Consider the following 27708-nt stretch of genomic DNA (forward strand, 5'->3'; position numbering starts at 1 on the left):
CATTTTGGGCTCCTTATTATGAGTGTGTTATTCTCCCTGTGTTTAAGATGTTGAATGCCCACTAATTAAATGAGTTACTGACACCTCTCTTTAATTAATATCTTAGACCAAGAGTAGTACCACTCAACCTTATCATGATGTCGGACTAAGTTCACCTGCAGGGTTTAACATGATAATCCTTATGAGCTCCTCTTGGGGACATTATCAACCTAGATTACTAGGACACAGTTTCCTTCTATAATCAATAACACACACTATAAGTAATATCATTTTCCAACTTATCGGGCCTATTGATTTATCGAGCTAAATCTCACCCTTTGATAAGTCAAAGAAATAAATACTAAATATATGTGCTTGTTATTATATTAGGACTAATAGCACACACTTCTATAATAACTACGGTCTTGTTCTTTTATTAAGTCAGTATAAAAAGAACTTACCTTAAATGGTCCTACTCAATACACTTAGAGTGTACTAGTGTAATTTATTAGTCAAGATAAACTAATATCTAATTACACTACGACTATTCCAACGGTTTGTTCCTTTCCATCTTAGTCGTGAGTAACTGTTTATAATTTATAAAGAACTAATAACATGATCTTCTGTGTGTGACATCACACATCATGTTATCTATAATATAAATTAATTGAACAACTACACTTAGTAAATAAATGTAGACATTTGACCAATGTGATTCTTTTATTTCAAAATAGATGTTTACAAAAAGCTAGGTTTTTAGTATATACTTTAACAATCTCCCACTTATACTAAAAGATTAAGCTGCCATATCTGTTGCCATACATCTGATTCTCATCCCCTCCGCATGCTGATCAAAAGCTTTCGCTGGATGGGCCTTAGTGAAAGGATCTGCCAGGTTATCTGCTGATGCAATCTTGGTGACAACAACTTCTCCTTGCTTGACGATGTCTCGTATCAGGTGGTACTTGCACTCTATATGCTTACTCGCCTTATGGGCTCGTGGTTCCTTCGAGTTTGCAACTGCACTGCTATTATAACAATAAATTATGATGATTTTGGACAAACCAGGAATCACATCTAAGTCCATTAGGAAATTCCTGAGTCATACCGCTTCTTTGGCTGCCTAAGAGGCTACCACATACTCAGCTTCCATGGTTGAGTCTGAAACGTATTTCTGCTTAACACTCCTCCATGCAATGGATCCACCTCCTAAAGTAAACACATAGACTGATGTAGACTTACTATTGTCCCTATCTGATTGGAAGTCAGAATTCGTGTAACCCACAGGGAGCATATCATCTGCTTGGTAAACTAGCATATAATCTCTAGTCTTTCTTAGGTACTTCAATATATGTTTTACAGCAGTCCAATGTCCTTGTCCAGGGTTACTTTGATATCTGCTAACCATGCCCACAGCAAAACAGATATCCAGTCTCGTACAAAGCATTGCATACATTAAGCTTCCCACAGCCGAAACATAAGGAACTGCCTTCATGTCCTCTATCTCCTTTGATGTCTTAGGAGACATTTCTTTAGATAAAATTACTCCATGCCGAAAAGGTAAAAAACCTTTCTTGGAGTTTTACATACTAAAACGAGCAAGGATTGTATATATATATGAAGCTTGAGATAGGCACAACATCCTTTTCTTGCGATCCCTTATGACTTTAATCCCAAGAATGTGTGCACATTCTTCTAAGTCCTTCATATCAAATTGTTTGGACAACCATACCCTTATGTCCGATAATACTTTGACATTGTTGCCAATTAGCAAAATGTCATCTACATATAGTACAAGAAATACCACCATGTTTCTGTTACACTTCTTGTATACACAAGACTCATCCGGACAATAAATAAATTCATAGGTTCGGATTACTTCATTAAACCGGATGTTTCAAGACCTTGAAGCTTTGCTTCAGTCCATAAATAGACTGATTGAACTTACATACTAGATGCTCTTTGCCCTTTGCAATGAACCCCTCTGGTTGCTTTATATGGATGTTTTCTTCAAGGCTTCCATTAAGGAAAGCTATCTTGACATCCACTTACCAAATCTCATAATCCATATGAGCAACAATAGATAAAAGAATCCGGATAGACTTAAGCATGGCTACTGGTAAAAGGTTTCCCTTTTTCAACAAGTCTTACTTTGAAAGTTTCCACCTTCCCGTCTGTCCCTCTTTTCCTATTGTAGACCTATTTTCACCTAATGCCTTATACACCATTTGGTGGTTCTATAAGCTCCCAGAATTTATTAGAATACATAGATTTTATTTCTGTATTCATTGATCTTTGCCAAGATGCTGCATCTTTATCTTGGAGCGCTTCGTCATATGTCCGGGGATAAGGTTTATGTTCACCAGGGATCAAGTCCAAAGACTCTCCCACAACATGAATTTTTCAGGTTGCCTAACAACCCTCCCAATACGACAAGACACTGTCTATATTTGTGTATTATTTGTGATACGTGTTACAGTTTCTTGTGACGCGACGCGCGCGACCGCGGGCGACCTTGCGATAGCGCGAGGCGCGAGGTGCACAGCCGCGGGCGACCACGGTCTCCTCGCAATTGGACTAGGCCGAGGAAACTTCATGGCCACCCAAATCTAGCAAATATCTGGGTGAGGCGGCCTCAGGCGACCTCAGCCGACCTCCGACCGGGCGAGGGTGGCCCTTCGGCAAAAGGGCGTTGCGACCACGGAAAACTTCGCACTACCCAGATCTGGCAAATATCTTACCTGAGACTAGATCGGAGAATTGGAATGAGCTCCGCTATTGAAGACTGGAATCTGAGAGGACTGAGCTCTGCAAGACTGGAATCTGAGAGAACCGAGCTCTGCTGTAGAAGATTGGAATCTGAGAGGACTGAGCTCTGATGTCAAAGACTGGAATGAGGACTGAGCTCCGCTATGGACAACAGGAATCTGAGAGGTATGAACTTCGCATGACCATGTGGATTAGGTTTTAGGAATTAAAATGGGACTTAAAACCGATTGATTCTACTATGGGAATGGGATATCCACAATGGGAGAAGATGGAATGGGAAAACTAAAAGAGATAAAAGAGAATTACCAAAATTGACCGGATCAAATCACCAAATCAAATCAAATTAGTATTTGAATTATTCTAATAATTCTGTTATAATTATTAGAATAATTCTCAGAATTATTCTTAGAATAATTCTGTTATTTATTAATTGATCAATTGACCAAGTACTTTTTGAACATTATATATTGTATTGTCCTTAGGGCAAATATCAATCAACAATAGATTTTATTACTCTCATATTATTTCTTGCTCTATCCCTATTCTTCTTTTTACATAGTATCAGAGTCATCTCTTTTTATCTTCCCTCAACTTCTTGAGATGGAGATCCAATAAACGGTGAACCATTTTTAATTTTTTTTTCCCCTCAAGCCTCTTCTTCTTTCCTACGTATTTTAATTTTCTTGTTCTTCTCTGTTTTCTTCCTCCGCCAACCCCTTTATTTCTCTTTCCTCTTCCTTAATCTTTGTGTTTCTCTTCTATAAAAAAAAGGTTTCCTTAACGATTCTGTCTCTATGGTTTTTCTCCACGGCTGTCAATCATAAGGTAGAATCTCTTTCTTGTGACGTCGTCCAACAGCTACCGCTGGACAAGTTATTTTTACTTTAGATGTCAAATACTCAACGACATCAAAGAGGCCAAAAAGCAAAGTTCAGACCAATGTCAGATTTGTCACATCGTTGGTCATACTGGAAATATATGCCCTAAAAGACTTAATTGGTCTCGGTTAAAATGTAAAATTTGTCTCGGAATTAGACATTTTGATATTCAATGTCCTAGCCCATTTGACTCAAATTTCATTGGTGGTCCTACAGCCTCAAGACAACCATCTATTTCACAAGTATATTCTAAAGTCCTCTCATCTGTGCCTACTTGTGGTAAAACTCAGAGTTTTCATCTACTGATTAGTATATTGACACTTGAGCAACTCATCATGTCACATATAATATCCTTACAGACGTAATATCATATTATGGCTCAAATACGGTTCAAGTAGGCGATGATTAAAGTTTGCAAATTGCTAATCTTGGAAACACATATGTTCATTTATCTAATTGAACTTTTCACATGTGCAATGTCTTTCATGTTCCATCTATCACTAAAAATTTACTTTCTACACGTCAGTTTTGTCTTGATAACAATGTCATTTTTGAGTTTCATCATAATCATTATCTTATAAAGGATAGAGGAACAAATGCTATTGTGTTTTATGAGAGAATTAAAAAGACCTCTACTATCTTTAAAGTTCTTCAATCAAAGCTTTTGTTGGTGAGCACATAAATAAATCATCTTGGCATGCTCGACTTGGTCATCCTTCCCTTCGTATTGTTCAGTCAATCATCAATAGGTATGGTTTACCTACTTCCATTACCTCCTCTCCATCTCATTCATGTAGGGTCTGCATGGAATCTAAAAGTCATAAACTACCTTTTTCTTCATCTGATCATGTTTCTAATTTTTCACTTGAAATAATACATTCTGATGTTTGGGGCCCCAGACCTATTTTGTTTAATCAAGGTTTCCAATATTATATTACCTTCATTGATCATTTTAGTAAATATACTTGGCTCTATCCTATGAGAAGGAAATCTGACTTATTTGATATATTCTGTAATTTTCAAATTCAAGTTGAACGATATTTTAATCGTAAAATACTCTCTTTTCATTTTGATTGGGGAGGCGAATATCAAGCTCTCCATCGTCATCTTGTCTCTTGTGGAATTGTTCATCGAGTTTCTCGTCCTCACACTCCAGAACAAAATGGCTCTATTGAGAGAAAACATAGACATATAGTTGAAATTGTCTTAGCTCTTCTTCATCATGCATTGATTCCGCGTAAATTTTGGGATGAAGCTGTTAGCACTGCAGTATATCTCATAAATTGACTTCCTATTCCATTGCTCAATCATAAGTGTCCTTTTGAAAAACTTTATAATCAAATCCATTATTACACTTTCCTTCAAATTTTTGGTTGCGTATGTTATCCATGGTTATGCTCCTATTCTAAACATAAACTTGACTCTCATTCACTACAATGTGTTTTTCTTGGTTATAGCAATTTGCACCATGGTTATCGTTGCTTGCATATACCAACAGGACGAATTTATATTTCACGACATGTTATTTTTGATGAGTCTCTATGATCCCTTTTCCAGTAGCTTCTTCGATCTCTCCTCTATATACAAGTGGCACCTTCTTGATGCCACCTAATATTGTCAGAAGTGATGGCATCCTAGGTCCTGCTCTGGAACTCACTAATAACTCTCCTATACCATCAAAATCACCTTAGGTTGCTACTCCAATCTTGGAAGTCTCGTCGGTCGAAGATAATATGCTCTCTAGTTCTAGATCCTCGAATAATGCAAGTCCGTCATCTACATCACCATGTCAGCCTACTTCCTCATCGCCATCAACAAGTGATTCAGATGACAATATTCCTCGTCGCATGCTTCCCATTGGTGACATTTATAAGCATTGCCCACCAAATGCAACTCGATATCCCCTTCCACGAGTTCTAGTGGTCTCTTCAAAATCTATTGAACCAACTTATTTTACACAAGAAAACAAGGATCCAAATTGGCATAGTGCAATGGCTATAAAATTTCATGTACTTCTTCAAAATGGAATATGGAGTCTAGTTCCGCGCACTCCCTCAATGAATGTTGTGGGCTCTAAATGGGCATTCTGTCTTAAGCATCAAGCTGATGGTTCTCTTAAATGACAGAAAGCTTGATTTGTAGCTAAAGGATTTAGTCAACAACCAGGTATTGACTTTAATGACACTTTTAGTCCAGTCATCAAAATTACATCTGTCAGACTATTATTATCAATAGCTGTTAGTTCTAATTGGTATGTACGACAATTGGACATTTCAAATGCATTTCTCCATGATCATCTTGAGGAAACTATATTTATGGAGCAACCACCTGGGTTCATCATCCACAATTTCCATCTCATGTTTACCAACTTAAGAAATCCTTATATGGTCTTCGACAAGCTCCTCGTGCATGGTTTCATCGACTATCTAATTGGTTGCAAGCTCAAGGATTTTCTAGATCAAAGACTGACTCGTCTCTATTTCACAAATATAATGATAAATCTATTATATTTTTTCTTATTTATGTGGATGACATTCTGATAACCGGTAATAATTACAAGGGTATCACAACTTTATTAAGTCTTCTCAATAAAGAATTTCCTACTCGAGATTTGGATATTGCTTATTTTCTTTCTTGGTATTGAGCTTATTCTACATGAGGATTGTTATCTTCTTTCTCAGAGCAAATACATTATTGGACTTCTTCAAAGAGTCAAAATGGATAGAGCACGTCCGATGTCTAAACCAATTGCTATAAACAACTCTCCAACTTCATCCTCTCCTGCTCTGTCTGATCCACAGATTTATCGAAATATTGTTGCAGCCTTACAATATGTCACTATCACACGCCCTAATATTACTTTTGCAATAAATTGTGCTTGTCAATTCGTGCATACTCCAACTGAACAAAATTAGGATAATGTAAAAAAAAGAATACTTCGATATCTCAAAGGTACTATTACATGGTCTTCTTTTATATCGTCAATCGTCTCGAGATTTACATGCATATAGCGATGCAGATTGGGCAAGTTCTCCTGAAGATAGATGCTCTACTAGTGGATATGCAATATTTCTTGGACGAAATTTTATCTCATGGAATTCGAAAAAGCAACCTACAGTATCTCGTTCAGGCACTGAGGTAGAATATAAATTTATAGCAAATACAATGTCAGAAATTATTTGGCTTCAATCACTTCTTTCTAAACTTTATCTTACATCAAATATTGCACCAAAAATTTGGTGCGACAATATTGGAGCAACATATCTCACAGCAAATCCAATCTTTCATGCTCGTACAAAACATGTGGAAATTGATTTTCATTTTGTTCGTGAACGTGTGCCAACTCAGCAGTTATCCATTTCTTATATTTCTGTTGAAGATCAAATCGCTGATATCTTTAATTTACTAAGTCATTATCCAGACAATGTTTCAGCAAGTTAGCAAGCAAACTTAACGTCAAAGATCTCCCGTTAAGTTTGTTGGGGGTAAAAAAGATAAAAGAGAATTACCAGAATTGACCGGATCAAATCACCAAATCAAATCAAATTAGAATTTAGATTATTCTAATAATTCTGTTATAATTATTAGAATAATTATGTTATTTATTAATTAGTCAATTGACAAAGTACTTTTTGAACATTATATATTATATTATCCTTAGGACAAATATCAATCAATAATAAATTTTATTGCTCTCATATTATTTTTTACTCTCTCCCTATTCTTTTTTTTTTTCAAAAACTCCAAAAATAAATAACCCAACGTTTGAAGAAGCACCTCCATATGGTCAGCCTAGAAGAGGAACCCTCAGAGATAGAGAACCCCCAGTCCTTTGAACTTGATAGGTTCAATTTTGAGCTCATTGCCGCCAATGGTATTAAGATATGGATTATGCAGGATGACATTCTGTTTGACAATATTTTAGTTAGTAGCTAACTATCTAACGATGAGAAGGTTACTGAGATGGAAAACATAAGATTTGAAGAAACAACTGCTGGGTTTGGCTTCTAAGACGAACTTTCAAGATTTCCAAGTGATGTTGTCACTCTATGTTTGAAATTTAGTTGAGGAACACGACATTCTTAATCTCTTTCATTTTTTTTGTTGCAAAAGAAAATATTTGATTTCTTCAGCAAAATAGCTGACATTCTTTTCTTAGAGCTTTACAGGATTAAAATCCCTCGATTCATCCACTTACTCCAGCTCCCCCAAATAGTCCTATTTTTCTTCATTGCTCCAACTTTCTTTCTTTAGATTTCCTATTTTAATCCCTAGTATTGAGTTAGTATTGATTTCTTTTTACGAATTTATTGTTAAGGTAGAGAAACAAACTACACTTACCATTAATGGAGCCTCAGTTAAGCTTTGGATTTATCTTGACTTAATGTAAATTCAGTTGTGAGCTAAATAACTTATTAACTCTTTGACTTAATGTATTCAGGAGTAGTAGATGAAGAGCTACAAATAAACGTTCCACCTTGTTCATCTTTAATGGTAAGGTTCTTAATTACTTTGTTATTATCTTAGTTAGTCCATTTTATTATTGATTTAGCGTATGTAAATTTTGGTTGAGAATATAAGTTAAATAAATAGTTTTTGCTTATCTTAGTTAGTCCATTATATTAAAGTGGAGTTGCAGATGTTAGTGAGCGTACCTTCGTCACGGAGAGGACTCCCCTGTTATATATCACACTGCATAACCTCCGCAATCATAAGGTAGTGAAATGTAGCAGAGGTTGTTAAATAAAGTAAGGGGGTACCACCACAGTCGTCCAAGGAATCTTTTTCTGACCCATATGTATGCCCCTTTTGTCATTATAATTTCTGTTATCACTGAAGTGGCTGAAGGAATATGTTGTTATAATTGGTCTGCTGATGGAAGACACAATGGTCCTTGAAGAAGGTTCCAAAAGGATATTCTCTGACACATAAGTATTATTATTATACCAGGTTGTTAGGATGTTATATGCTAAACATGTCTCAGCCAGTCTTTAAGTCGGCTACTCTGTTAAGATGATGTTGTCGACTGAATACAATTCGTCTGATCCTTAAGTCGACCCCTTCATTAGAAGGATGTTATCTGCTGAGCATAAACTGGTCGATCCTTAAGTCGGTCGTCCTGTTAGACAGATGTTGTCTGCTGCGCATAACCCAGCCGATCCTTAAGCCAGCCATCCTGTTAGTCTGATGTTCAGTTGCATTATGCATAAGTGATTTCGTCGTGTGCTATACTGTATGTATCTTGGTTGGTCTTTGATCCGACCTTCTCGTTATGCTGTTGTTCATTGCATATATTTTGGTCGGTCTTTAAGTCGGTCACCTTATTAGAATACTGTCTGCTGAGTATGTCTTTAAGTCGGCCGCTATGTTAAAATGTTCAGTTGAACTCTCGATCATTCAGCCACTCTATTATATTTTGCATAACTATGAGATATTTGTTTGAAAAATGATATAGTGTTTTAGTCATGTTGAAAATCTACTCGAGAAATAATAAAATAACTTATACTTCGCTGGGATCCCGTCCGGGTGGAAATATAAGGATAAGTGTTGCAGTTTCAGTTGTCCTTTTATCTGCCCAAGCCTATAAAGGGTTACAAAGAGATGCAGCTACATTGTGTCATTTCTCGGTTAGATATCTGTGTAACCATATATTTGTACGATCAGAGCATACATGTTCGTCTGGTTTTAAGATTGGGCGGATACACATGCGTACTGCTCTCTATGGTTGGTCTGGTTATTGAGTGAGTCAGTCATTCCGGCCAATATGTAAGGTCTACTGGCCTTAATTTGACCGCCTTTGAGATATTAGACTCCCTGGTTCACTTGGTTGAAAGACCAAATGTCTCCCCCCCCCCCCCCCCCCCCCCCTAACCCGCCGGATTAAAATCCAATCTGGTCAACCTAAGAACCTTAACACTGAGCAACTGATCCAGACCAAATGAAGGGATATTATCCTTTATGGAGTAGGACTGTCACGTCATCTTGACTCTAATTGCCACGTCTCCTTCTTGGCCTATTCATCATAACCCATATCATATATCAATTTGACTTTTTTTTATAATCAATACAAGGTCAAATGTTGGTTGTTTGTATATATCAACACAGTGGTTTCCAATTATTTAGTGACAAAATAATTTAATAATTTTAATAAAAGTGTAATTTACAATTAAAATGTTAATAACAATTCTAAAAAAATATTAATAAGAATCTTAAGGGTGTATTTGATTGGAGATTATTCTTGATAATTATGGTTATCCATCTAAGGTTATTAACGAAAACCTTATTTAATTTAAGTAATCGACGATTACCAAGTAATGATCCATGTCCGATATGTCATAAAAGGGGCATACAATACGGAAAGGTTTTGTTTGATTTCGATATTAACAAAAAAATTTTGGTGAAAAATATCTTCTGATATTTACAATTTGGGACAAAAATATCCTTAAATTTTCCATAACAAATTTTTTTTTTAAATTATAAAAACTAAATAGAAAAAAATATGTACTAAGTTATATATATATATATATATATATATATATATAAAAAGAAAGAGAAGTTTTAAAAAGTAAACTTAAAAAAATATATATAAAAAGTTAATAAAAGAAAATAAATATATATTATTAGTTTTGTAACTAATACAATAAAATATTAAATTATATTATATATTAAAATTTTAAAATAAATATATTTTTTTATATTACCTAAGTTGAACTAAATAATATTAGATTATGTTTTATTCTCCATAATTTTGATTTTATGATTATTCGGTAATCACATAACATGATAATTTGAACCAAATGCACCATAGTATTTTACTAAAATGTTTAACTTTCTTATTCCCACTAATCACTAATCGGAATAAACACAAGAAATAAAATTTTAAGTAATATGATTTGATATTAAAGTTTAATTTTTTTTAATATGTTGTAAATCTCAACTCTTTCTTTAATTTATAAAGGCAAAAACAATTTATAGTGAGCAATATAAGAACCATTAAATAAAATAATATATATATATAAAGAATATTAAATAAAATAATATATATATAAAAAGAATATTATTTTCATATTTTAAATGTGAAAATTTATATATATTTTTTGTTTAGGTTTAAATAAAAAATAAATGGAAGGGAATTTATTATTTCAACATTAATATAGATACACTTACTTAATTTAATTTGTATAAATTCTAGGATCACATTAATAGAGATATGATTGCTTACATTTTATATAAAATTCAAAATTTATTATTTTAACATTAATAGAGATAAGTTTACATTAATTTTATATAAATTGTAAGATAGTAATAGAGAGAGATAATTGCTTACATTTTGTACAAATTTAAAATTTATTATTTTGACATTAATGGAAATAAACTTATATTAATTTTATATAAATTCTAAGATTTATTATTTTAACACAATAGAGAAAGCTCTTATTAATTTTGTATAAAATTTAAGATTACATTAATAAAGAGATCAGTTTAGATTTGTTGTAAATTTTAAATTTTATTATTTTAACATTAATTTTATATCAATTTAAGATAACATTAATAGCAAATTACATATTTAAAAAATGAAAAAGATTTACCTTTTTATTTTTTTAATGATTCTTATATCTTACTAATTATAATTTTTGTGTGTGTGTATTTATAAACTAGAGAATGAACTAAGATTTACAACATATCTCAATATTAAACTTTCATATCATTTGAGTTTTTACATCATGTTTCTTCACATTTTATTGTTTATTTTGATTGGTGGAGCACAAGCAAGATCATGGAACGAGAAAGCTAAATACTCACTTAAAACCATTCAGGTCGTTATTAATATTTCTTTTGAAAAATTAGAAATAGTACTTTTATTGAAATTATTATTATTATTTTTTTTAGACAATAACAGGAGATCTATTTGACTGTGTTGATATGTACAAACAACCAGCATTTGACCATCCTTTGTTGAAAAATCATACTCTTCAGGTATTTAGTATTCAAAAATAAACAAGTCAAATTGATATGATATTTTTTATTGCATTGTATAGTTCCTTTTGCTCTTTAATTGATCTGATAATCTTTGCAGTTAAAGCCAAGTAGTCTTCCAAAGGGAATGAAGCTTGGAAAATCTAAACCAACTTCTTTTTATGGATTCAATGATACTTGTCCTTCTGGCACTGTTCTCGTCCACCGTGCTCGGAAACAAGATTTAACTAAGTCTCAACTTTTGAGAAATCAATTTAGAGCACAAGCCATAGCTAACGTCCCAATCCCAAATCGGAATCACGTAAGTTTTTTTTTTTTATCACTGTTATGACTATTACTATTATTATTATTATTACTATTACTACAACTATTGCAATTCTAATTCATTATTTATGGAGTTCAAACATAAATAATATTTGCATTCAACACAGTTCGCAATAATTGAAAATATATATGGTCCATTTTATGGAGCGTACGCAAAAATGGCAACTTATAAGCTTCCAGATCTAAAAGCTGATCAAACATCATCTAGCACTATATATCTTCTTGGTGATACACATGTTCCAAACAATGAAATCAATGTGATCGAGGCCGGTTGGCAGGTAAATTAATATAAACCATTAACTAATATTGTTTTATATAATCACTAATTTATATCTAATTTCATAGGTTTCAACATCCTTGTATGATTCCAGTTATCCTCGTTTTTTTACTTTTTGGACCGTAAGTATAAATCTTTTATATTTTATTCCTTTAGTTTCGTATATATTCTCAGTTAATATATTTAATTATGTATTTTCAGAGTGATGGGTATGAGAAAACGGGATGTCCAAATTTGGACTGCCCTGGTTTTGTCAGCACCACTAATATTTATGGGCCTGGAAGTTTTATTCCTGAATTTTCCACTTACGGTGGCGAACAGAAATATTTATCCATACTAATCGCTAGGGTAATTTTTTTTTTTCTAAATGTGTTATGTTATTTTTATTAAAGTTTAATCTTTATTAATAAATTTTATATATTTTCATTTATAGGATTCTCAAACAGGGAATTGGTGGGTTACTTATAATGATGAATTACCTCTTGGGTATTTCCCTAAGGAATTGCTTCCTAAGATGCAGGATCACGCATACGTTATTCAAATGGGTGGGCATGTTTACTCTCCCTTGAGTGTGCCGAGCCCTCCGATGGGCAGTGGTCATCCAAGTAATGAAGGACGTAATAAAGCTGCTTATTTCATTCAAGTTCAGGTAGTGGATCGCTGGAATGATTTGGTCAAATTGGATTCTCAACTTATTGAGACTAAGTCAGATATTAGTGATTATTATAGCGTAGCTGATGATCATGATACATTTGGTAAGGATGTATATGTTTTTGCTTATGGAGGAGCGGGAGGTTTCTAAAAGTGATATCAATCTTGTGTGGAATAAATTGTTCTAAGTTCATTAATAAATTTATTTTAGCTTTCTTTTACTAGCGTTTCATATTGTTGGAGAAAATTTTATTAAATTTCGATCTAAGTTTTTCAATGGAATCATTTGATTCTTATCATGCCCAAAACCCATGTCTTCCACTATGATATTACATCCATTCTACATCGTCTGGATTCACATCTATGGATTATACTCCATTACCAACCTAACTAGGGCATGTGCATCGATTTGAACTAGGCTAATAGTTGCAACTACTCGAGAGTCTCTTAGAGACAGTGGAAGCTAGCGCATCGATTATGACTGTTTGGTGGTCATTAATAAAGCTGGTTAGAATTGAACTGAACCAAAACTATTTAAAATGGAATTAGTTGATTTTTTAACCTATGGAATTTTGTTATTAAAATCGAAACAACTGAATTGATTTTTTTTAAAATAAAAAATGATTTTTTTAAAAAAAAATAATCAATTTTAAAAAATAAAATATTAAATTTTTTTAATATATTAGTTAACAAAAAAAATGATTTGATTATTTTTCAAAATTCAAAAAAGAATCGATTTAATCAAAATAATAGATGTTAAAAAAAAACTAAACTTTTAAATAAATCGAACCGAATTTATGAATTAATTTGATTATTTTGATTTAATTACTCATTCAGTCGTTCCTATTTGCCGGTATCCAATTAATCGTTCGTTCTTGTAATTTTTTTATTGTTATAAAAAACTAACTGAAGGTAAAAGTAAATGCTTAATAATGTTTATGTAAAAATAAAATAAAATTATGAAACTGAGCACTATATGAATTTATTTATATTTAATCAGCTTAAAAAAATTATAAATCAAATAAGTTTGAAAGGGAAAAAAATTCTCTATTAGGGATCAATACTTTTTCTTTAAATTAAGAGTTTACATTTTCTGTTATCTATAATATTTCTTCCCCTTGAATTTTTTAATATTTTTTTAATGAAGTAACATTTTTTTTCTTTAAATTAGGAGTTGCCTTTTTATTTAGAATATTTTTAAATAAAATTTGACTAAATTACAACCTTCTTGAAGTTTTAGATATTTAATTTTAAACTATTTATTCTATTTCCTAGTGGCAAATTGGATGTGAACAAAATCCCAATATTTTTTTAAAAAAATCAACAGATAGTTACATCAACTCTATGAATTTTTTAATATTTTTTTAATGAAGTAACATTTTTTTTCTTTAAATTAGGAGTTGCCTTTTTATTTAGAACATTTTTAAATAAAATTTGACTAAATTACACTTACCTTCTTGAGATTTTAGATATTTAATTTTAAAATATGTATTCTATTTCCTAGTGGCAAATTGGATGTGAACAAAATCCCCATATTTTTTTTTTAAAAAAAATCAATAGATAGTTACATCAACTCTAACAAATCAACCTCAACCCTAATCCACATCTACTAAATCTACTTTTGAAATTTTAATCTAGAAATAATTAAAAAATATTACTTCTTAATTATATAATTAGATTTATGCTTACCTAAATCTAACCTCTCACAATTAATGACAAAAAGCAAATACGCTCGCCAGAAATCCAACCTCTCACAAGCTTCATATAATTATAACCCTCAATTTTTTAATTTTGTCACACATTTCCCATTCTCTGTCCCAACGCAAGGAAGCTTGGCTCACATTAAGGCCTCTGATATGCCTGCAAGCACCAAAACTTCCCCTTGGTGGCGCACTTCCACGACACCGGCCACGAGGCCCACGCCGCCGCCGCTGACCTCGACGGCATGCTCCTCGTCTCCCGAAGCTCCTTCCGTTACTTCTTCCTCCTCGCTGTCAAGGTAGGCGGCTTCCTCCACAGCGCCACCTTGCTCCTCCTCTCCTCGGCCATCCTCCTAGTCTACAAGCTCTTCTCCGAGGCACATCCAGATGCTCATCTACGTGCCGGTGGCCGGCGTGCGTGCGCGCGGCGGCGCACACGGTGCTGCTGGGTTCTACGATTTACGCGCTGACAGCTGGCGCACGTTCCGAGCTTGCGGGTGGAGGCGGGTAGTGGTGACGACGAACCCGCGGGTGATGATGGCGGAGTTCGCCCGGGAGTGCTTGGGGGCGGACAAGGTCCTAGGGACGGAGCTGGAGGTGGACGAGAGGACTGTTGAAAATTAATCTTGATTTTAGATGTTGATAAATTTTATGGAGATAGAATGGTGAGGTGGCAAGTCTTGACTAGAGATAGGATAGAGATAGAACTTGATGAATTGATAATTTTGATAAGAGTTCGTGGAGATAGAATTAAAAAAAATATATATTATGATTATCTCATATTAGTGCTTATCCAATAAGCCTATAAATATGTACTTCTTTTCACTGAATGAAGCAAGTTGAGTTTTTTGTTTTATTCTCCTTCTCTTCCACGTAGAGAGTCTCCTCCTCCTCCATATTATTATCTCCCATATTTTCCTTTTATTTCTTCTCCAATAGTTTTGTCAACAAAGTGGTATCAGAGCCATGACTAATGGATGTATGGTTCCCTTCCAAGTTCCAGTACTCAAAGCGAGTAATTATGACAATTGGAGTATCAAGATGAAGGCACTTCTTGGAACTCATGATGTTTGGGAAGTTATAGAAAAAGGCTACGTTGAGTCTCGTGATGACTCGACATTATCTCCAACTGAAAAAGACAGTCTGAGAGATTTAAGAAAGAGAGACAAGAAGACTCTCTTCCTCATTTATCAAGCTTTAGATGAGGATGGTTTTGAGAAGATTTCAAGTGCTACTTCAGCCAAGCAAGCATGGGAAAAGCTCCAAGTCTCATATCAAGGAGAAGAAAAAGTAAAAAAGGTACGACTTCAGACATTAAGAAGTCAATTTGATGCTCTTCGTATGAAAGATGGTGAGTTAGTATCAGATTATTTTTCTAGAGTCTCTACCATTTCCAATCAACTAAAAAGAAATGGTGAGAAACTAGAAGAAGTAACTATCATTGAGAAAATTCTTCGATCATTGGATTCAAAATCTGATAGCATTACAACCATCATCGAAGAGACCAAGGATCTACAAGTCATGACAATTGAGCAACTGCTGGGTTCATTATAAGCCCATGAAGAAAAGAAGAAGATAAATGAAGAAATTACTCAACAACTCCTAAAGATGACTTTTCAACCGACAAAGAAAGATGAAAGCTCCAGTAATAATAGAAGTCAACGGGGAAGAGGTCGTGGATATGGACGAGACCGTTCTAATGAGCAAGGATGGGTCTCCAACAACAACAATGAAAGAGGAGAACATTCAACAAGAGGACGTGGAAGAGGGTATACAAACTCGAGGTACGATAAATCTCAAGTTAAGTGCTACAATTATGACAAATTTGGACATTATGCAAAAGAATGTAGATCGCCTAAGAATAAAGTATATGAAAGAGTAAATTATATGGAAGAAAGGAAAGAAGAAGATGGCACCCTGCTGCTAGCGTATAAAGATAATGAAAGAGAAGAAGATACAATTTGGTATCTCGATACTGGTACAAGCAATCATATGTGCAGGAAAAGAAACATGTTCGTAGAGCTTGATGAATCAGTTGGAGGTAATGTATCCTTCGGAGATGAATCAAAGATTGAGGTAAAAGGCAAAGGTAACATTCTTATCCGTTTGAAGAATGGAAAACATGAATTTATCTCAAATGTTTTCTTTGTGCCAAATATGAAGAGCAACATCCTAAGCTTAGGACAACTTTTGGAAAAAGGATATGATATTCATCTAAAAGATTGTATGATCATCTTGAAAGATTATATTGGTTGCTTAATTGCTAAGGTGCCTATGTCAAAAAATAGAATGTTCTTACTTAATATTCAAAATGATGTCATCAACTGTCTCAAAGCTTGTTACAAAGACATCACTTGGCTATGGCATCTTCGATTTGGACATCTGAATTTCGGAGGACTAAAACTGCTTTCAAAGAAGGAGATGGTGAGAGGACTACCTTACATCAAACATCCTAATCAAGTATGTGAAGCATGTCTACGTGGGAAGCAATTTAGAAGAGGTTTTCCAAAGGAGTCAAGTTCAAGAGCTCAAAAGCCTCTTGAACTTATACATACAGATGTTTGCGGTCCGATAAAGCCAAGTTCACTTGGTAAGAGTAATTATTTCATTCTTTTCATAGATAATTTTTCTCGGAAAACTTGGGTATACTTCTTGAAGCAAAAATCGGAGGTCTTCGGCATATTCAAGAAATTTAAAGCTACCATAGAAAAGGAGAGCGGTCTTGAGGTCAAAGCTATGCGTTCCGATCGAGGAGGAGAATTTACCTCAAATGAGTTTCAAGAATTTTGTGAAGCCAACGGAATACGACGACCCTTGACAGTTCCAAGATCCCCTCAACAAAATGGAGTGATAGAAAGAAAGAATCGAACCATCCTTGACATGGCAAGGAGCATTCTCAAAAGCAAGAGACTACCAAAGGAACTTTGGGCGGAAGCGGTTGCATGTACAGTATACTTATCCAACCGATCACCAACTAGGAGTGTGTGGGGCAAGACACCACAAGAAGTGTGGAGCGGAAGGAAACCTGGAATTTCTCATCTAAGAGTTTTTGGGAGTATAGCACATGTCCATGTGCCTGATGAAGCAAGAAGCAAACTGAATGATAAAAGTAAGAAATTTATTTTTATTGGCTATGATACTAATTCAAAAGGGTATAAGTTATACAATCCAGATACTGGAAAGACAATCATTAGTCGAGATGTCATATTTAATGAAGAAGAAGAATGGAATTGGGAATCTCAAAATAAAGATTACAACTTCTTCCCATACTTTGAAGAAGAAAATGTGGAGCAACCAAGGGTAGAGCAAACAAGAGAGGAGTCTACTACTCCACTAGTAACACCAACATCAAGTACTGAAGAGAATTTATCTGCATCAACTTCAAGTGAAAGAGTACCACGCTTTAGAAGCTTACGGGAAATTTATGAGGTAACTGAAAATCAAGATAATCTTACTCTATTTTATCTCTTTGCGGATTGCGAGCCTATAGATTTGGAAGAAGCTATAAAAAGTAAAAGGTGGAAAGATGCAATGGATGAAGAAATCAAGGCGATAGAGAAGAATAACACATGGGAGTTAACGACACTTCCTAAAGGACATAAGGCGATTGGTGTGAAATGAGTGTACAAAATAAAGAAGAATGCCAAAGGAAAAGTTGAAAGATATAAAGCAAGATTGGTGGCAAAAGGCTACAGTCAAAGATCTGGCATTGATTATGATGAGGTATTCGCTCCCGTTGCTCGATTAGAAACTATCAGACTAATCATTGCTTTATGATCCGGCAGTAAGAATGGGGGACCCCATTTAGCAGAGTCAACGCCGCGAGGAGGGCCAAAGGCCTTGGCCGAGCGGATAAGGAGGGCGACGACCAGCTGAGGCTTCCGAGCGGAAGCAATATACCCCGCCGGAGGCGGGGTTCCGACGCTCATGATGAACAGTAGGAAAGGCCGAGCAGAGGGCCTGCTCGGCCGAAGGAATAAAACATCAATGCTGCGAACAGTCCAGAGCACATGACCCGGAAGCTCCCGTGCGGATCAGAACATCCGATCGGCCGGACGCGAGGAAACGGCCGACCGGTCGGACGATTGACGGGGAGTAAGAAAAGGCAAGGATAGGAACATCTTCTGACAGCAGATGATATGCAGGATCCTAGGACATGGGCTCACTGTCCCATCAAAGACATGCTCACTGTCCCATCAAAGACGTGCTCGTACTGTAGCAGTAAGGAGTCAGGCAAGCTCCTCTGACAAGCCCATACTGGGTATGGGTTGAGGACACGTGTGTGTGCCTCGGTATATGTACATCAGCCTCCTCAGAAGTCTATATAAGGCCTCCACTTCTTCAACCGGAGGTACACGAGTCTTCATCTTTGAGCCACTTCCTTCATCTATTCCCTCGTCTGACTTGAGCGTCAGAGGGCCGTCACTGGGACACCCCTCCCGGCTCGGTTTTGTTGCAGGTTCGCCGGAGCACTCGAGGATTCAACAGGGAGCGCCACGTCCCCAGCGTTCGTTGACCCCTGGTTCGGACAGGATCACTTTAGCAGCTCAAAATAAGTGGAAAATATATCAAATGGATGTAAAATCTGCTTTTTTTTAAATGGAGTTCTTGAAGAAGAAGTCTATATTCAGCAACCATCAGGTTATGAAGTTAAAGGACAAGTAGACAGAGTTCTAAAATTGAAGAAAGCTCTCTACAGGCTAAAGCAAGCACCAAGGGCATGGAATAGTCGAATAGACAAGCACCTGCAAGAGAAAGGCTTCATCAGATGTCCTTATGAACATGCATTCAGAGTAAGGATAAAGATGTTTTGATTGTATGCCTATATGTCGATGACTTGATCTTCATAGGAAGCAATCCAAGTATGTTTGGAGAATTTAAAGAAGCGATGACTAAAGAGTTTAAAATGACTGATATTGGGCTCATGGCATACTATCTGGGCATTGAAGTTAACCAAAGGGAATATGGAAGCTTCATCTCACAAGCAGGTTATGCAAGAGAGATATTAAAGAAGTTCAGGATGGATAACAGTAAGTCTATAAATACCCCAGTAGAATGTGGAGTCAAGCTATCAAAGCATGATGAAGAAGAAAAAGTTGATCCAACATTTTTTAAGAGTTTGGTTGGAAGTTTACGATACTTGACGTGCACAAGGCCTGATATTCTTTATGTTGTTGGACTTGTTAGTCGCTACATGGAAGATCTAACTACTACCCACCTTAAGATCGCTAAGAGAATTTTGCGTTATATCAAAGATACGATAGATTTTGGATTACTTTATTCAGCATTTAACCACTTCAAACTTGAAGGATATAGTGACAGTGATTGGGGTGGAGATATAGATGATAGAAAGAGCACTACAGGATTTGTGTTCTTTATGGGAGATACAGCTTTTACTTGGATGTCGAAAAACCAGCATATTGTCACACTTTCTACTTGTGAAGCAGAGTATGTGGCTGCGACTTCATGTGTTTGTCATGCTGTTTGGCTCAGAAATTTATTGAATGAGTTAAGGTTACCACAAGAAGAGGCAACCAAGATTCGAGTTGATAACAAGTCTACAATAGCACTAGCAAAAAATCCAGTCTTCCATGATAGAAGCAAGCACATTGATATGCGCTTTCACTATATCAGAGAATGTATTACAAAAAAAGAGGTACAAGTGGAATACATAAAGTCTCAAGATCAAGTTGCTGATATTTTTACCAAGCCACTCAAATTTGAAGACTTCATCAAGATGCGATATTTGCTTGGAGTTACAAAATCAAGTTTAAGAGGGGGTGTTGAAAATTAATCTTGATTTTAGATGTTGATAAATTTTATGGAAATAGAATGGTGAGGTGGCAAGTCTTGATTAGAGATAGAATAGAAATAGAACTTGATGAATTGATAATTTTGATAAGAGTTCGTGGAGATAGAATTTAAAAAAATATATATTATGATTATCTCATATTAGTACTTATCCAATAAGTCTATAAATATGTACTTCTTTTCATTGAATGAAGCAAGTTGAGTTTTTTGTTTTATTCTCTTTCTCTTCCACGTAGAGAGTCTCTTCCTCCTCCATATTATTGTCTCCCATATTTTCCTTTTATTTCTTCTCCAATAATTTTTTCAACAAGGACGAGGTGGGCCACGGGGAGGGGATTGCCGACGGCGTCCTTGTGGGGCACCGGAAGAGGGAAGCTGTGGAGAGGGAGTTCAAGGCGGAGCCTCAGCCGGAGTTGAGCTCGGAGACCAAGAATTCGACCACGACTTCATGGATCTCTGCAACGTCCTTGCTCGATACGTTTCCTCTATTTTCTGCATCGTCAAAAACTAAATTTAAATTTAAAAAAAAAAATTTTTGCTTCTATCGCCATTGATAGGATAATTTTCTCAGCCAGATCATAATTTTTTTTTTCTTTCAAGATTAACGAATTAGTTTGATATTTGGGGGTTGCAGGAAGTGTACATGGCTCCTTATGATTTGAGAATACTAGGCAATTCATGAGATTGAAGAATTCAGTAATATGATATTCCTAATCTACGGGACCAAATCCAGTTTTCTCACTTACATCCAATTGTAAGGATCGGAAGTATATACTATGGACATGGAGTCTTTTTCAAACTTGAATTGGTTCCAACCAAATCGGAGAAGACAACAATACACCTAGTTCCCTTAACCGCCAACATCTCCAGAGGCATACGAGTGTCAAAAGGTGATTCGTTCGTCTCCAGCACCTCCGTCAGTCTGTCTCAGGACCAACACGAAGGAGGTAAATCACGGTAACTGGAGAAACTAGTGCGCAGTGGGAACAGATACACAGGGACAAAGGAATTACGTCCTGACTATCCCGAGGTTCGAACCCACGCTCTCGAGTGTCAAGTTTCTACGTACTAACCACTCCAACTAAGCCCGTGGGGGCACTCTAGAGGCATACGAGAAACAACAGAGGATGGGCATGGGAACCAATGAGAGCAACGTCGGACAAAAGTGATAGAGATAAAGGAAAAAGGAAAAACTTGAAGTGAGGTGGGTTACCAGTGTCGTCCCACACATAGGCAAAAGAGCTCCAATTTCACTGCTCGCCGTCCATTTCCACTGCTGGCGCCGTCGAGCAAGGATCCTCTGGTCTGTTTTTAGCGGACTAGAGCCGAGTCCACTATAGTGATTGAAAGGATTCAATGATCCCTACCTGTTTAGTAGGTGGGGACCATTGAATCCCTCCAATCACTGTCCCTGGTCCAGAGATGGACCAGGGCAGACGAGATCAGAGGATCTCATCTGGGTGTCGCCGCCGATGAGTTCCCTCGAACCCTAGCTGGACTCGCCCTGTCTCCACCGAACAAATCAAAATTACTTCAAGCATTTGAAATTTTTGAAAGTGAATTAAATGGGCCTTATGCTGAACTACAGGTCCAATTAAGTAGAATAAATGGGCTATCTCTCAATGTTAACGCCCATTTTATAATTTGTCCCAATTTGTTTATTTCCTATTTTCTTTTTCTTAAAAAAACTAATTTCCCTTCAATTTCCATATTTTTAATATATATATATATATATATATATATAAGCCGAAATTTCTTTTAGGAAAAGGAAATTAAGTCCGAAGTTGATTTTCATTTGCATTTACGTGCATGAATTATTTCTTTTAATTTCATAGTTATTTTCCTAATAGTGTCTAAAAAATATATAGATCAAAGTTATCTGAACCTCTTTTGTTTATTCATAATCTATGATTTCTTCATTGGTTTGTACGAGGGATTTAGCCTCTAACTTAACTAATACAAGATAAGATGAATCATTGGTATGTGTTAGTGAAATATAGTATTTTCAAAAACTTATAATAATATTTGTTTAATATTTTATTTTTATTTTATTTTATTTTTTGAAATTAGCAAATTGTTATTTTTATTTTCTTCCACACTACTAATCCAAAACCAAGTCTTGGAGCATTTATTATTGTATTGTTTGTGTGTAAGGTTCTTAATCAATGGCCTACCAAGAAGGTCACAATATAGCACGCCACCCCTCTTCTCCGAGGAGAATTTTGGCTACTGGAAAGGCAAAATGGAGTATTACGTGAAGGCAGAGATAGAGATGTGGATCATCATTCAAACGGACTTCTCCCTACCAATCGACAACACCGGAGCACTTGTCCCCTATGACAAATGGGGTGCACCAACTCGCAAGAAAATTGAAGTAATGCAAAAGTAACACAAACTCTTTAATGTGGCTTAACTAAAGAAAAATTAAACCGGGTCCGCTCATTCTCAAGCGCGAAAGAACTATGGGAAAAGCTGATCGAGCTCCACGAAAGAACTTCCGATATGAAAGTAAGTAAACATGATTTAATTTTGAATAAATTATATAATATAAAAATACAGGAAGGTGAGTCAGTCAGCCAGCTTCATGCTCGCATACAAGATATACTGAATGACCTCCACACAATCGAACAGAAGGTGAAAAATCACGACGTCATCAGGTATGCACTAAAAGCATTTCCAAGGAACACTTTGTGGGCATCCATGGTAGATGTTTACAAAGTATCCAAAGACCTTTCTTTAATTAGACTAGACGAGTTATTTTCAGAGTTTGAATTACATGAGCAGATTAATGCATTGCCGGGTGAGAAACGTATTGCTTTGATTGCAGGTACAAGCAGAAGGAGAGAACAAAAAAATCAAGTGTCGAACCGAACTCGAGTCTGAAGATGAATCAGACTCAGAAGACGATGAAATTACCGCCAAGCTCATAAAATTGGTACGAAAAATGTGCAAAAAGTAGAAGGTGACTCAATCGAATACGAAGGTTAAGTCTAGAGTTACATGCTACGGCTGTAACCAGAAGGGACACTACAAGCCGGAGTGTCCGAACCAGAAGCAACGACGAAGGAAGCCCTTGAAAGCAACGTGGTCCAAGTCCTCTAAAGAGTCCGACGAAGAAGAACACAAGCAAGCAAGTTACCTTACTCTATCGGTACAAGCGTACATTGCCGAAACCGAGTCCGAGTCTGATATCGAGAGCAAATCGAAAATCGAGTCCGAGAGAAATCACAGATCTGTATCTGTTCCCGAAGGATCTAATCACATTGTAAGCTTTTTTAATTTCTATTGAACAGATCCGTATCTGTTCAAAATAGAAGTAACTCAAGTTCAAGAACTTAAAGACATGTTGGAACGGTTCATCTTGGGTCTGTGGAATATACAAACTTAAATTCAACTTATATGTTGAAATGACTTGTGCTGATAATCTCAGGCAAACGCAGTTTTCTTAAAACAAATTTGTGTCTCACCTCCGACTATGCTTCGAGACTTTCTTAGGTCATTAGCCTCTCCCCAAGCATTTGTTCACATTATCAAAGCATGTGAATTAATATAAATCAACCAATTTGTCAAGAAATTCTCAATGTAAGACTAAAGTCTCATTTACAATGAAGTTTCTATCTTCTTCCACCTCTTCTACATTCACTCATATTCAACGAGTGTGCCAATCTGATCTAGTTTTGGTAGTTTGAAAAATATAGGTTTCATCCAACCATCATCATCTATGCTCGATCCTGACTGAATCACAAGACATCTCCAGTTTGAATCCAGATTTCAGCCTCATTCAAATCCTTCATCATTTATATACTTTCTACTCTTGGATAATATTTTTCCACCTTTGTTCTTTATCGTGTATAGATTATTTATATTTCTAGTCGAGGAGATGTAGGTATCTTCCGTTTTCCTTTTCATCATTGTGTATATCGCTTACCTTCATATCGATCTATCCCTCAGGCGGCCATCGAAGGCAATCTCATAAGATAAAATTAAACTTCAAATTGTTAGATCTAAGCTCTTCATCTATCAACTCTCCCACACTCATAGTAGTTTGGCTGTGTTCTAAAATCCCCTCAGTTGATCTAAAGCCTTTTTGTAGCAGTAGTAGAACTTTAGATCCTGCTGCTTATCTCAGCAATAATCTAATTTCTCTCTGTCAGATATTTTCTTTTTCAGGAGTAAGATCTTAAGGTGTTGCAATCAATATGACTTATTTCTTAATTATGGTGAAATAAGTATAGTAGTCATTGAAGTTTGTAGCTTGATTTTGTTTTCAGTCAGATTGTTGGTACGTAGATCACTATCAATTAGGGTTTGGAGTATTAATTAGGTGGAATTCATTGTTTGTACTCTTAATTCTCAAACTAATAAGGTGTTTAGGTAAAGGCAACAAATGTTAGGTGGTTGGTCTTGTTTCATTTCATTTCATGAAAATGACATAATTAAGATTTGCACAATAAACATGCTAACCAAATTCTACACATTTTAGGTAGACTTGTATGGCTTCAAGTAAGAATATCTAAATATTAAAAATATTTTTTATGCATAACTTAATTAAATAATAATTATAATAATAACAATAATAACATGAGAGAAGGAAAATTACTTAAATCTATTTATGACGTTAATGCCGCCGGCGAATGTACTGGAGGAGGTCGCAGCCGTCGTCGGGGCCGGTGCCGGAGGAGGGCGTGGCGGACTCGTCGACGGCCTTCATCCGCATCTCTACCACCTTCTTGTGGGAGTTGGAGTGGAGGGCTGGTACGAAGGTGGGACTGGCCGCCGGCCGGTACTCGGGGAAGAGCCGCCCGGTCTTGTAGCGGACGCCGCAGGCGTTGCAGAGCGTCTTTGGCCCTGTCGGCCCAGCGCGCCATTGCGGCGTCTTTTGTATCCCGCAGTGCGTGCACTTCCTCACGGCCGCCGGCGGCGCCGATCTCGTTTCCTCCTCTGTCCCGGCCGCCAGGCTCTTCGTTGTGAATTTTATCTTCTTCTTCTTCTGCGGAGCAGGGGAGGACTCGGACTCGCAGAAACTCTCGTTTGTGGAATGAGAGCGGGGAGGAGGGAGGTGGAAGGCGGTGAGGCGACGGCGGCGCGGGTTGCTGCGCGCGCGGGCGGGGAACGACCGGCCGCCGGAGTGCGAAGCCGAGGTCGAAGAGTAAGACGAAGAAGAAGACGAAGAGTAAGACGATTCACCACTGCAATTGGCGGCCGGTGCGAGGATGGAGATCGGACTGGAGTCTCGGAAGAAAGCATCGATCTTGGCGGCGCCCGGGAGCTCAATCTCCGCCAGAAGGGCATCGCACTCGTCAAGGAACGCCGGCGTCCAGTAATCCAATTCCTCATCAAACTACATAATCAAAACAAATATCGGTACCTCAAACCGAGCTTCGAATGTAAGATTCAAGAACCGCACCTGTTTTTGGTTACCGGAGGACTCGAGCGTCTCGTCTCCGGCGTCGGCCGCGGAGGCGGACGCGGCCGGAGGAGGAGGAGGAATCAAGGGAGGGAGAAGGAAGGCCCCTGTTTCATTACAGGGCTTCTTCACCATTACCAACGCATTCTCCTCCTCCTCGTTGAGGAAATCAAGCAAATCGTCGATCTGATCGAAGAGATCGCTCATCTCCTCCGGATTCGTCGCCCTGATGGCACACACTGTGCGAGATCGATCCGCCGATCTATGGATTTACTTGAGGATCTTAAACTTGGATGAAGCAGCAAAAGCTGAGCAGAGCAGAAACAGGGGAGGCAATTAATAGCTGCTCGCTGTGTCGGGGACGAAGGGGAGGAGGAAGGTCGCTAGATTCGGCGTGGTGACGTGGAGCTCTCCCATTTGTTGTACTGAAAATATTACATTTCACCTACACAATAAACCATTTTTTAAAACTACCCCCTTAACTGTAAAAATGCACTCCGAGGCAAGTTGTGACGAATTTTAAATAATTGAATGGTCAAAATGTAACAATAGAGTTCTAAATTTGAAACTAAGAGGGGGAAATTTAAAAAATGAAAAAAAATCAATTTACCCATAAATTATCTCTCCGTTAATTACGGCGCCAGTCAAGAGCCGGGCTCGGTGGAACTCGGACCGGTCATTAGCCGCAGCTAAATAAATAATTAAGTTGATAATAATCAATAAATTATCATTAGTAAGAGAGCAGTCGTAGGCAAGGATTTTATTATAACCCAAATTAAAGGAAATGGGTTATTGATCCAATCCGAAAACGGGAAGATGATTAATTAGGGATGTGGTTGCTGTATTGACTTGATGTAGATCGTGTCCCACTCTATAGAACAAGTAATGTCAATGTCGAAACAGGGAAAGGGTTTCTAACGTTGGTCCTCCGACACTTAATTAAGTCAATTACCGGAGCTGTAAATGAATGTGGAGCAATAGTAGGACAAGTGCAAACAGTGAATAACGCGCGTACTTCTGTTGGTGTATGAACTCCATTTATATAAAACCCTAGTGGGTGACGTGCACACTCCTCGAGGCGTGGGCATGTTCTTGTCCTATGAAAGGACCTGTCAGGAAAGTGTCTCTGACACCATATCTTAACATGACATGCATATCCCTGACAAGACAATGAAAGTTTCCGTCGTACGATCTGCTTGTTGATCATACCTTGTGTCAGCGACACTATCTCCCAAAAGGATATTGAGAGATACGATGATGATCCCGCTACTCGGGTGAGCGAGGTAGCCGCTCGGCTAGGGACTTCCCGCTCGGTCGGCCTCAACTATTCTTCTTTGCGACGATTGGGTATAGTAGACTGTCGCCTCTCGATCGGACAAGCGCTGCGGTCTCCTGGTATTCTGCCGCTCCGTACTGAGCATTTGACGATCTTGTCATACTATTTCGAGCTAGACGGGTGGGCAGCTCAGCCAAGCCTGTTATCGATCGGGACATTGTATGTCCGACCGACCCTTGTAGCTGACCTCCGCTTGACCACCGTAGGCGAGCCCTTTGACACCCGTGTATTGATCATCTTGACTTTGACCTCCACTTTAGCAGTTGACCCATATCGGACGGCCCCTTTTTATCATCACATCAATTATTATTATTATTAATTGAGATTTTGCTCTTAATTTTGTCGAAAATTATTTTTATTGTTGTTATTATGGATTAATTAAATAATGTTTAGTGACGGAGAGCATGTCATGTGCACGGCACGGCACATGGAGGCATGCAGGATGAGGTTTGCCATGTGATGTGGGAGGGTGGACAGGTCCCACTAGTTCTACTGCCTCACATGACATAGCCATGCTTATGCATCAAGGTGCTCATTAATTCCTATTATATTATTATTATTAATTCCTTTAATTTCCTTTTTGCTGTCTTCAATCATTT

General features: G+C 36.8%; 2 protein-coding genes across 2 annotated transcripts; one reads left to right on the forward strand and one right to left on the reverse strand.

The window, feature by feature from the left end:
• The first annotated feature begins 7409 nt into the window (after positions 1 to 7409).
• LOC121980169 lies at positions 7410 to 13006 on the forward strand. Its single transcript, XM_042532131.1, has 8 exons — positions 7410 to 7500; positions 8068 to 8120; positions 11517 to 11603; positions 11704 to 11904; positions 12035 to 12205; positions 12273 to 12326; positions 12406 to 12552; positions 12638 to 13006. The coding sequence occupies exons 1-8, from the start codon at positions 7410 to 7412 to the stop codon at positions 13004 to 13006; spliced, it is 1173 nt and encodes a 390-aa protein (XP_042388065.1).
• An 11766-nt stretch (positions 13007 to 24772) lies between these two features.
• LOC121983378 (GATA transcription factor 7-like) lies at positions 24773 to 26101 on the reverse strand. Its single transcript, XM_042536318.1, has 2 exons — positions 25774 to 26101; positions 24773 to 25707 (listed from the first exon to the last, which is right to left on the reverse strand). The coding sequence occupies exons 1-2, from the start codon at positions 25978 to 25980 to the stop codon at positions 24985 to 24987; spliced, it is 930 nt and encodes a 309-aa protein (XP_042392252.1). The 5' UTR covers positions 25981 to 26101; the 3' UTR covers positions 24773 to 24984.
• Positions 26102 to 27708: the final 1607 nt, after the last annotated feature.

The sequence above is a fragment of the Zingiber officinale genome, chromosome 5A (genome assembly GCF_018446385.1).
Source record: "Zingiber officinale cultivar Zhangliang chromosome 5A, Zo_v1.1, whole genome shotgun sequence".
Taxonomy (NCBI): domain Eukaryota; kingdom Viridiplantae; phylum Streptophyta; class Magnoliopsida; order Zingiberales; family Zingiberaceae; genus Zingiber; species Zingiber officinale.